Source organism: Octopus bimaculoides, chromosome 23, assembly GCF_001194135.2.
Source record: "Octopus bimaculoides isolate UCB-OBI-ISO-001 chromosome 23, ASM119413v2, whole genome shotgun sequence".
Taxonomy (NCBI): Eukaryota; Metazoa; Mollusca; class Cephalopoda; order Octopoda; family Octopodidae; genus Octopus; species Octopus bimaculoides.
Genome location: NC_069003.1, coordinates 16,692,493 through 16,703,163, shown reverse-complemented (window position 1 = coordinate 16,703,163; position 10,671 = coordinate 16,692,493). Strand labels below are relative to the sequence as shown.

At 40.0% G+C, this 10,671-nt stretch overlaps 1 protein-coding gene across 3 annotated transcripts in view; it reads left to right on the top strand.

Moving 5' to 3' along the window:
- Positions 1-10,671, top strand: part of LOC106882406 (4-aminobutyrate aminotransferase, mitochondrial) — a 183,434-nt gene that overhangs the window by 110,662 nt on the left and 62,101 nt on the right. For all 3 annotated transcript variants that reach the window (XM_052976140.1, XM_052976139.1, XM_052976138.1), the window contains 5 exons: positions 6,387-6,479; positions 7,094-7,223; positions 7,380-7,528; positions 7,778-7,915; positions 8,749-8,916. In XM_052976140.1, the coding sequence (XP_052832100.1) occupies positions 6,387-6,479; positions 7,094-7,223; positions 7,380-7,528; positions 7,778-7,915; positions 8,749-8,916 (678 nt within the window). The remainder of the gene's footprint in view (positions 1-6,386; positions 6,480-7,093; positions 7,224-7,379; positions 7,529-7,777; positions 7,916-8,748; positions 8,917-10,671) is intronic.

The following is a 10,671-nucleotide window of genomic DNA, read 5'->3' as shown; positions in this document are numbered from 1 at the left end:
TATATATATATATATATATATATATATATATATAGGTGAGTGGGCAACACATTTAGTGGAAGTTACATATATTATTATTTAAAACAGATTTTGCCCCATCTGACTTAAATTTTCTGTAAGTTTGCATGGGACTGAATCAAACTGTTTTAAATAGTAATAATGGTTTCAAATTTTTCTACAAGGGCACGAGTACTGGGGGAGGGGATGAGTCAATTACATCACCCCTAGTGTTCAACTGGTACTTATTTTATTGATCCCAGAAGGATGCAGGGCAAAGTCAACCTCGGCAGAATTTGAACTCAGACCATAAAGATGGATGAAATGCCGCTAAGCTTTTTCCCTAGCATGCCAACTCACTACCTTAGTAATAATAATAATAATTATTATTATAAACCTTTCTACTATAGGTACAAAGCCTGAAATTTGGGGGAGAAGGATAGTCGATTACATTGATTCCCAGTGTTTCACTGGTACTTAATTTATCGACCCTGAAAGGATGGAAGGCAAAGTCGACCTCAGCGGAATTTGAACTCAGAATGTAGTGACAGGCAAAATACCGCTAAGTATTTTGTCCAGCATGCTAACGATTTTGCCTACTCACCGCCTTAGTAGTAGTAGTAGTAGTAGTGGTAGTGGTGGTGGTGGTGGTGGTGGTGGTGGTTTTGGTGGTAATAATAACAACAACAATAATAATGGTAATATATATATATATATGGGAGGTTGGCAAAAGTTTATTTCATGGAGCTACTTAGAATAGCTAAGCACATATTTGCAAACTTTAAATTGACTGAAAGTAAGATACTTGTTTCAGTCTTTTCTATATTGCGAACCCTTTTTGCATATTTTAATCTAAATTATATATTATTTTTCAGACATAACAGAATGTTTACTTTAGCATCACCTTAGACAACCCCTTCATATTTATTTGTGCAAACTTTCTGATGCAAAGGCAACATGCAATAATCCAATAATCCTTCAAGAAACCTTTTTTTTTTTTACCTGAGAAAAAATTTTTTTCATATGAAAATGTATTCAAAGGAAATAATTTCTTTAATTCAAAGGAAGATTTGAGGATTCCAAAGTCTACAGTGGAATATATGTTAAAGAATTACTACAACTGGAAGAAGAAAAGAGGAAAGAAAAAGTTGCTTTGGAAGAGTACTCAAAAGCAAATGAAGATGACTGTGTCGTGTGTACTGGTAGCTGGAGAAAAGGAAACAGCATGGAAGGTGAAGGAAAAATGTGAAATAGATGTAAATATTCGAACAGTTCAAAGAATACTGAAAAACTGGATATGAGCATGGAAAGGCCAAGAGGAAAATTCATTTAAGCAAAAGACATAAGGCAAAGTTAGACTGTGCAAAATTATGGTTAATTACTTCTGGTGATTTTACTAAAGTAATTTTTACTGATGGGAAGCAATTTAAATTCACTGGACCCAACAGCTGGTGCTCTTAGTCAAGGAATGATAAATTAGTGACAAGCAAAAGGTAAATGGGTGAAGTTGGAGTAATGATATGGGGTATGGTCTTTCCAAGCAGATATTTTTGTGGCTGAAAGGAAGCTAGAACAGCATAAGTTACATCCAGCTGTTTCAAACAAGAGCCTTTCCCCATATTAAAGAAGAAATGGGAGATAATTTTATCCTCCAAGAGGATAACTGCCTCTTTCACATGTCAAAAACAGTCAAGGAATGGATGCGAGACATGAAAATAAAGAATATCTGTAATGTTGTCACAGCTTGCATGTGACAGACCAGCAGTGATAAGTAGAATTATGGAAACAAGACTGATAGATACAAAAAAGAGATGTTATAATGAACATGTTTGTCCGATACAAAGAATGAATGTCCAAAAAATACTATCACATGATTTTAATAAAATTTTTATAAAATACTACTGAAATGTGTACCCTCAGGGAGTGCAATCACAACAGGAATATAATGCATATATCTATATTGTTTTACTCTAAAAGGGCATTCTTTATTAATAAGTGTCTGTAAACACGACATCTCAGGTGTCCGAAAATATGCATCAACTCCCTGTACACACACACACACACACACACATCCTTGTATATAGATACATACATGTGTGTGTACATGTATATTTGATGTTTGTATGCATGTAATATAGTAGCTATCCTTTGGTCTCGAGAGGCTATGGATCTGTGCCCAAAGAAATCATGTCAGCTGTTGATGGTGGTGCAGCACCTGTTGTGGCTGTACAGGCCCACACAGGAGTGGCAATCATGCACACAGCAACTGCATTTGAAGGAGCTCTCTGCTGGTGCTACTGATTTTTCCTTCTGTCACTTTTCTTTGATGGCGAGTACCTGTTTTTCTTCCGCTCTCTTCAGTCTCTTTCACAGTATTTGCCTCCAGTGTGGGCAATCATTTGCAACTTCCTCCTATCTCAAGACGTCCAGATCAAGTGACTTCATATCTCTCTAACAGACATTTTTGAAACGAAGATGAAGTTGTCTTCGTGCTCTTATGCCAGTAGCCTATTCCCTATACTGGAGGTCTTTTGGGATCTTTCCATCTGGCATGCGATGAACATGACCAAGCCATCACAAATGACGCTACTGGAGCAAGATGTGTATGCTGGGTATCTTGACTCAGTTGAGGACTTGGTGTTAGTGATGTGATCAGTCCACTTGATGTCCAAGATATGTCTTAAATTGCAAAGGGGAAAGACGTTGAGATGCCACTCCTGTCTAGAGTAGAGGCTCCACATTTCACTGCCATAAAGTAGTGTACCAAAGACACTTAGTGTACCAAAGACACTTAGTGTACTAAGACAACAATTTTGGTGTTTGCAGTCACTTTTTCCCCCAGACTTTCTTTGGGAGCCTGGCAAATGTCGAGGATGCTTGTCCAATTCGCCTATTGATCACAGGGTCCAGGAAGAGGTCATCAGTAATGGTAGAGCCGAGATGAGTGATTTGAACTACCTCCAGTTTTTGGTTATTGATGGTGATGGTAAGGGGGGTGGCATGCTTGACACTTTACCCTTTACTTGGGTCTTCTTCAGACTGATAGTCAGGCTGAATTCCTGAGAGACCTCTGAGAGTTTGTCCACGAGATGCTACATTTTTGCGCTGTCAGTGCTGTATCATCTGCAAACAGCATTTCTCTGATGAGTACCTGGTGCACCTTGGATTTTGCTATCAGCCTTGACAGACTAAACAGTTTTCCACTTGACCTGGTGCAGAGGTAAACACCATCAGCTGATGTCCCAAATGCATGTTTCAGCATGACTGCAAAGAAGATGCCAAATAGGGTGGGGGAAAGTACACAGCCCTGTTTCATGCTGGTGTGTATATTGAATGCCTCCGAAAAACAGCCATCAAATTGAACGATGCCTTTCATGTCCGTGTGAAGTGATTGAATAATCTTGAGAAGTCTTGGAGGACAGCCAATCTTGGCTAGGATTTTGAACAGGCCATCTCTACTGACTAGGTTAAAAGCCTTTGTGAGGTCAATGAAGGTAATAAAGAGTGGCACTTTTCTTGTAGCTGTTGGAGAGAAATCATGTTGATGGTGGAGTGTTTTGCTCAGAAACTACATTGAGATTCGGGGTATACCCTCTCAGCAATTTTCTATAGCCTATTTACAGTCACATGGGAAAAAACTTTCCCATCGATGCTTAACAGTGAGATGCCTTGGTAGTCATTGCAGTCACTTTTGTCTCCTTTGTTCTTATATAAGGTGACAATATTGCAGTCTCTCGAGTCTTGCAGTACTGATCCTTCCTCCCAGCACTGACACAGTAGCTTGTACATTTGATGGTCTCTGGTGGGATGCCATCCAAATATGGTGCTTTTCCAGTGGGCAAGCCATCAATGGCTCTGCTCAGTTCTTCAGCAGTTGGTAGTTCATCCAGCTCCTCCATGACAAGTTGATGCTCTACGGTGTCTAGCGCACTGTCCAAGATGTTTTTTCCTTTGGTGTAGAGTTTGGAATAATGTTCCAACCATCTCTGCAGCAGCTCCCTTTTGTTTTTGATAACTTCTCCTGCTCTGGATTTGAGTGGAACTATTTTGGGCTGATGGCTTTCTTGATACAACAGGTGGATATATGCCAACAACAGGTGGATATATGCACATTGTTGTAACCAGTAGTCATTTTCACACCGCTTTACTATCTTATGCATACTATTCTTTACAGCGTTGTACTGGTGCGTTGTTGTTTAAGCATAAACAACAACCCACCAGCGTTGTACTGGTGGGTTGTTGTTTATGCTTCAGTAGGGCAGCACACTTCTCCTCCTGGGGGTATTGAGTTCTTTCACATTTGCCTCAAACCAGTCATGTGTCATTTTCCCCCTCCTCCCAAAGGTCCACAGTGCAGTGCTCTAGATGATGTCACTGAAAGAGTTCCATCCCTGCTGAATATTGACTTCTGGTGGGTCTGCAAGAAGGTCGTTTTCCAGTGTCATGAGGAATGTATCTGTCAGTTGATTGTTGGGTTGTGGTAGTATTGATGTGCTGCTTACCTGGGGGCTTGGTACAATGCATCATTTTTGGTTGGAGTTTGAGATTACAGCAAACCAGGGAGTGATTTGTGTTGCAGTCAGCACTCTGAAAATATTGAGTCAGAATATTCCTCAGGTGGTTGCATCTTGTGATAATCAAATTTAGCTGGTGCCTGAGCAAGGGTGACACCAGGAGACCCTGTGCTGAGCTTTGACCTAGAAGTAGGTGTTGGTGACACATAGTCCATGGAACATGCAGAGCTCAAGCAGCCGTTGCGCATTTTTGTTCATATTGCCAACCCCATATTGACCCAGACACCCTGGCCAGTAGTCGTGATCAGCTCCCACTCTGGCGTTGAAGTCACTCAGTAGCACTAGCTGTTCTCCATATGGAGTTGCCTGTATTTTCCTAGAGCGTTAATCATAGAACTTGTCCTTGACGTCTTATGAAGATAAGGTTGTTAGGCCTATCAGAAGTGTGCAATCGAAGTGAGAGTATTTCCTCTGAATCGTCATTGTTGAGTTCTACCAACTTTAGCAGAGAGTTCTTCACAGCAAAACTGACACCATGCTCTCTGACTTCATCTGTGCCTTTCCCTTTCCAGAAAAAGGTATAATCTCTTTCACGAAGGGTCCTCGAGTCTGAGAGTTTCATTTCCTGGAGTGCTGCAATGCCTACTCAGAGTCAAAGCAGTTTGTTGTTGATCACTGCTGTCTTGCATGTGTTGCTGATTTTTTGAAGGTCCTCTGACAGACCAGTTGTCATTGTCCTTATGTTCCAACATCTGAGTCTGAATGCTGGTTTTTTTGTTGCTTGCTTGTTTGTTTCTTCATTTTTCTTGGTGCAATGTTTACAGCTCACAATTTGGGATGTTAGTTTCCCAAAGCTCCATGCACCCAGTGGAGCAGGTGGGCTGTGACAGGATAGCACCTAACTGGCTGGGGACTGCCCAGTTTGAGATGAGTGTTAGCTGCCCAGTGAGGCACAATGGCCTCTCCTTCTGCTGAAAGCAGCCTCTAGCACTTTACTCTTATGTCAATTATGTACAGGCTTAAAACCGGTTGACTGCTGCTTTCTGTGTTTTGCTGCCATGGTTAGGGTCCTCTCCAGAGTGCAGGCCTGGGCAGTTTTTCATGGAAAATCCGCAGCTGCCCATGTGACACATTTCCCCTGTACACCAAGTGGGGTTGCAGGAGTTGCCAGAATGAGGTTGTCTGCAACATTGAACTGCCTTAGGGATTTATCCTCGGGGTTTTCTCCTGCAGCCTTTTCTTTAGGTGGGTATTGCCAGAAGGCAGCAAAGTTGTTATTTATAGCTGCTATCTTAAGCAGGTAAGGACTTAATAAGTATCATAACAAAGCAAAGACAATTGCTTATTGCATAGTTCATCCACCCTTTGACAGGTCTTGCATTTAATCCTGCAGGGGGACCAAATAGCAAGAAAAAACACCCTCCTCACAGAGCAAGCTCTATGGGGTTGCCAGTTTCGTCACCAACATGATATAGAAGACATAAAAAGTGGTAATTGTAACATCACCAGCAGGGTTTGAACAGTCTGTCTACTGTAATTCTTATAGCTGCTCACTCCAAATCAAGGATAACTCAGTAACATATAGTACAATGTTTCACTAGTTGTTTAATGTCCTTATATTGTCATGAGCAAACAGAGACTCTATCTTGGCCTTCCCACCTTTGACCCAGCACAACAACCAGCCAGGGAGAGAAGGAGAGAGAGAGGGATGGCGAGAGCCATTCCTATGGTTACAAGGTAGTTAACCCATCCTGTTGAATTAATTATTGCCAACCAACGAACAAAAACCTTCAACAATGTCCTTGAGTTCTGGTTTCAACTGAAACTCACTTGATGTTAACACAGTTTCACTGTTTGTCTTTGTTTAATTTGCAGGTTGCTCCACCAGGTTTGAATGCTGTCCAAACCATGGCCTGTGGTTCCTGCTCCCTGGAAAACAGCCAAAAGTTAATGTTCATGGCACATCAGGTAAATGGCATAATGCACCACCATGACATTTATAGTTATATCCTGTTGCACTCTAACTTGTTCCTGTTACAATTCTGCTATCTATGGATTATGTACTCTATTGTTTTGTATTCTGTCATGTTCTGATCACTGTCACTCTATCCAATGACACAAGATTCTGTTACGCTAAATTTAGTGTCAAAGTTACACTGTACTGTCACAAAGTCCTGTCACTCTGCATCCAATGTCACTAAGTAACACAGAAGTTACAAAATCCCATCACACTAAATGCTGTATCACAAAGTCCTGTCACATTGTATTTTGTATCATTTTTATATCTACTGTCACAAAATTCTGTTGACACTGACAGGATTCTTCCACTTCTTGTGAGTCTTAGCCTCTCTCATACATGTTGGATCCTGTACATGTTGTATACTGTCTCATCCTGTTACATGCTGTTACTACAATCACTACCACCACTACTACTTCTGCTACTCTTACATCATTACCAGCATTACCCCTACACTTGTTAATCCCACTGTCACCACCTACTCTATCACCACCACCATCATAATCTTTACCACCACTGTTGCTGCTACTACTACTACTACTACATATGCTGTTACTATTGGCAGAAAAAAGTCCGAGATGGTAAACCACCAACAACAGAAGAATTACAGTCGTGCATTAAGGGCCAGCATCCTGGTTCACCAAATAATTTGACATTGTTGTCTTTTAGTGGTTCATTACATGGACGAACAATGGGTGAGTTTGTTGTTTCATATTGGCACCTGTACTACTACCAACACCACCACCACTACCAAAACTACTACAACCACCACCATCACCATTACTACGTCCACTACAACCATTACCACCACCACCACCACCACTATCATACTACTTTTAATATTTCTCCAGGAGCCCTTAATATGACCCATGCCAAGTGGATTCATAAACTGGATTTCCCTCAACTGGATTGGCCAATGGCATCATTTCCCCGACTGAGATATCCACTGGAAGAATTCACAAGAGAGAACAGAGAAGAAGAACAGAGATGTTTGGAAGAGGTAATGTCTCTATATTTGTCAATTATTGTCACATTGTAAATACTTACAGCACACAGACACTAATATACTAATATACACACACAAACGCACATATGCACTCACAAACAAACATACATACACACCTCAGTACACACACACATACATACACACACACATACATACACACACACATACATACACACCTCAGTACACACACACATACATACCTTAAGTGAATACAAATTAACCAATCATGTTTCTTCCGTTCAGGCTGAAGATCTCATCTTTAACTACAACAAAGCTGGAAAGACAGTGGTAGGGGTCGCTGTAGAAGCAATCCAAGGAGAAGGAGGGGACAATCATGCCTCACCTGTTTTCTTCCAAGGACTTCAGGATATTACAAAGAAGGTAAAATTTCTACACACTTGGTACTCTTGTATAAACAACATATTCTTTCCTCTCTCTCCACTTTCTAACAGCACAACATTTTAACATTGTTGTTATAGGCACAAGTGTAGCTGTGTGGATAATTAGCTTGCTTCTTAACCATGTGATCTCAGGTTTAAAATGTATGACAGCTGCTTCAGTAGAATTTTATTTAATTTTACCTGATGATGATGATGGATTGTATATTATTATGTAATATTTTACATTAAATAAAATTCCACCAAAACAGCTATCATAAATTTTACATGCCATTTATGCTTACTTTTTTTATACCTATGCCAGACCATATTTTTGGTACTTGATACTTGCATATCCTGCCAACACATGAAGTCTACAATGCTGCTTAATTACACTGTGAGCTCTATGTGATTGTACCTAGCCATTTCTGGCATCCTATATGTTGATATGCCTTGATGGATCCTCATAACTAAATCATATATATGAATCCTCATAACTAATTCATATATATAAATATATATATATACTGAAATCATTTATATAAATCATATATATATAAATCATATACACAAATATATATATATATACTGAAAGAAGCCCATCACTTGTGTGTGTTTGTGTCTCATTCATTTCCAATATTCTGAAAAAAACATGTCAGGCCATGGTGAAATATTACTTTACTTGGAAATAGGTAAGGGTTAGCAACAGGAAGAGCTTCTAGTCACTGAAAATCTGCCTCAATAACTCTGTTCAATTCATGAAATGTTGGAAAACTGGACATAAAATGATAACAAAAATGATGACACTGTCTACTTTCATGTTTCACTCTCTTATAGTACAATATCCAATTTTTGATGGATGAAGTTCAAACTGGGTGTGGCCAGACAGGTAAATTCTGGGCCCATGAGCACTTCAATCTGCAAGAGGCCCCAGATATCGTGACATTCAGCAAGAAAATGTTGACTGGAGGGTTTTTTTACAAGGAACATCTGAGGCCATCAGAGGTGAGTTACTTTCATTGTTTCTAGTGGGTTCAAGAAGGACATTGTAAATGTGGCAATGTGGTAAGATGTTTGCTTCCCAACCACATGACTATGAGTTCAGTCCCCCTGAGTGGCACCTTGAGAAAGTGTCTTCTACTATAGCCCCAGGCTAACCAAAGTCTTGTGAGTGGATCTAATTGACAAAAACTGAAAAAAGCCCATTGTATATACACTATGTCCCACATTATTAGGCAAATCAACCTTCTCTCAATAAATAAATGTATATTCATACAAAACCAGCTGTTCTTCCACTGACTGTTGGCAATACCTATCTGTGGCACATTCTGTTAAAATAAATCAGATCTGTACAGACGCCAACAAATGACAGCCATTTTTGTGGTTGGGCAACATTTTCACCACCACAAATTATTAGACAAGTATGAAAAAATGATAATTGTGTCAGAACAAACATTTATTTAATTCAACAGTGAAGATTTAACAAAAATTTATTCATAAAGGATTTAATGGTAAACATAATACATTTGAAGGAAAATAATCATGGGATTATCATGTCATACAGCTCCTAATGTTTGATGTACGATCCTCCACATGCAATAACTTGCCTTACATGCTGATCCATTGAATTTGTCAAGGTGATGATATCCTTTTGTGTCATGCTTTGAGTAGCATCTACAATAGCATCCCAGAGGGCAACTTTACTTGAAAACTGCCATCCATCCTGGAAAACACACCTCTTCAGGACACTCCACAGGTTCTCAATCAGGTTTAAGTTAGGGGAACAAGACAGCCACTCCATTAAACAGCCTCTAGAGAAGCCTATCTGCTGCAGGTATTCCTTAGAATTCTTCGCTGCATGAGACAGGGCATTATCTTGCATGAAGACCAGCTTTCTCTTGAATGAAGGTTTTTGCTTTTTGAATCACGGTTGGAAATTGTCCTTTAAGAAGGTAACATATGTTTCCAATGTCATCTTAAGGCCATCGGGACTTTCCATGGTCTGACCATCATACCACCGATGATGCCAGCCCAGAACACGATCCCACTTCTCCCCTGTTGGCATCTCAAACTATGAGGACAGTTCCCTCTGATCGATACCCAACCTTTACTCCAGCCATCTGGTCTGTCAAGGGTAGCACAGCATTTATCAGTGAACAGAACTGTTGATAAATCTATTTTCATGTATTTTTCTGTCCATTTCAGTCTCTTCTGATTATGAACAGCCTTCAGAGGGGGCCTTGTAACAGGTTTAACGTTCCTGGCTACCTGCTTCAAGAGGCGACACCTGGTAATTTTTGATACGTCTTCCCTGCCACAACATTTGAAGACTTCCCTACTTGTCAGACATGGGTTCTGCAAAACTTCCCTTTTCAAACGTGACAAAGTATGATTTGAAGCAACCCTCAAATTACCTTTGTCTCCCCTCGACCAGACAGTATTTTTGATATTTCTATGGTTGTTTTACCTTTTCCAAGCTCTGACACAATGGTAGACTCCTCATTTGAGGTAAGATCACGTTTTTGATCCATAATGACACTTGGGCACCTTCCTAATAATTTGGGACAGCAGAAATGTTGCTGCTACACGATAATGTCCACCGTTTGTTTTCATCAGAGCAGATCTGATTTATTTTAACAGAATGTGCACAGATGGGTGTTGCTAACAGTCAGTGGGAAAACAAATGGTTTTGAACAAATTTACATTTATTTATCAAGAGAAGGCTGATTTGCCTAATAATGTGGAATGCAGAGTGTACAT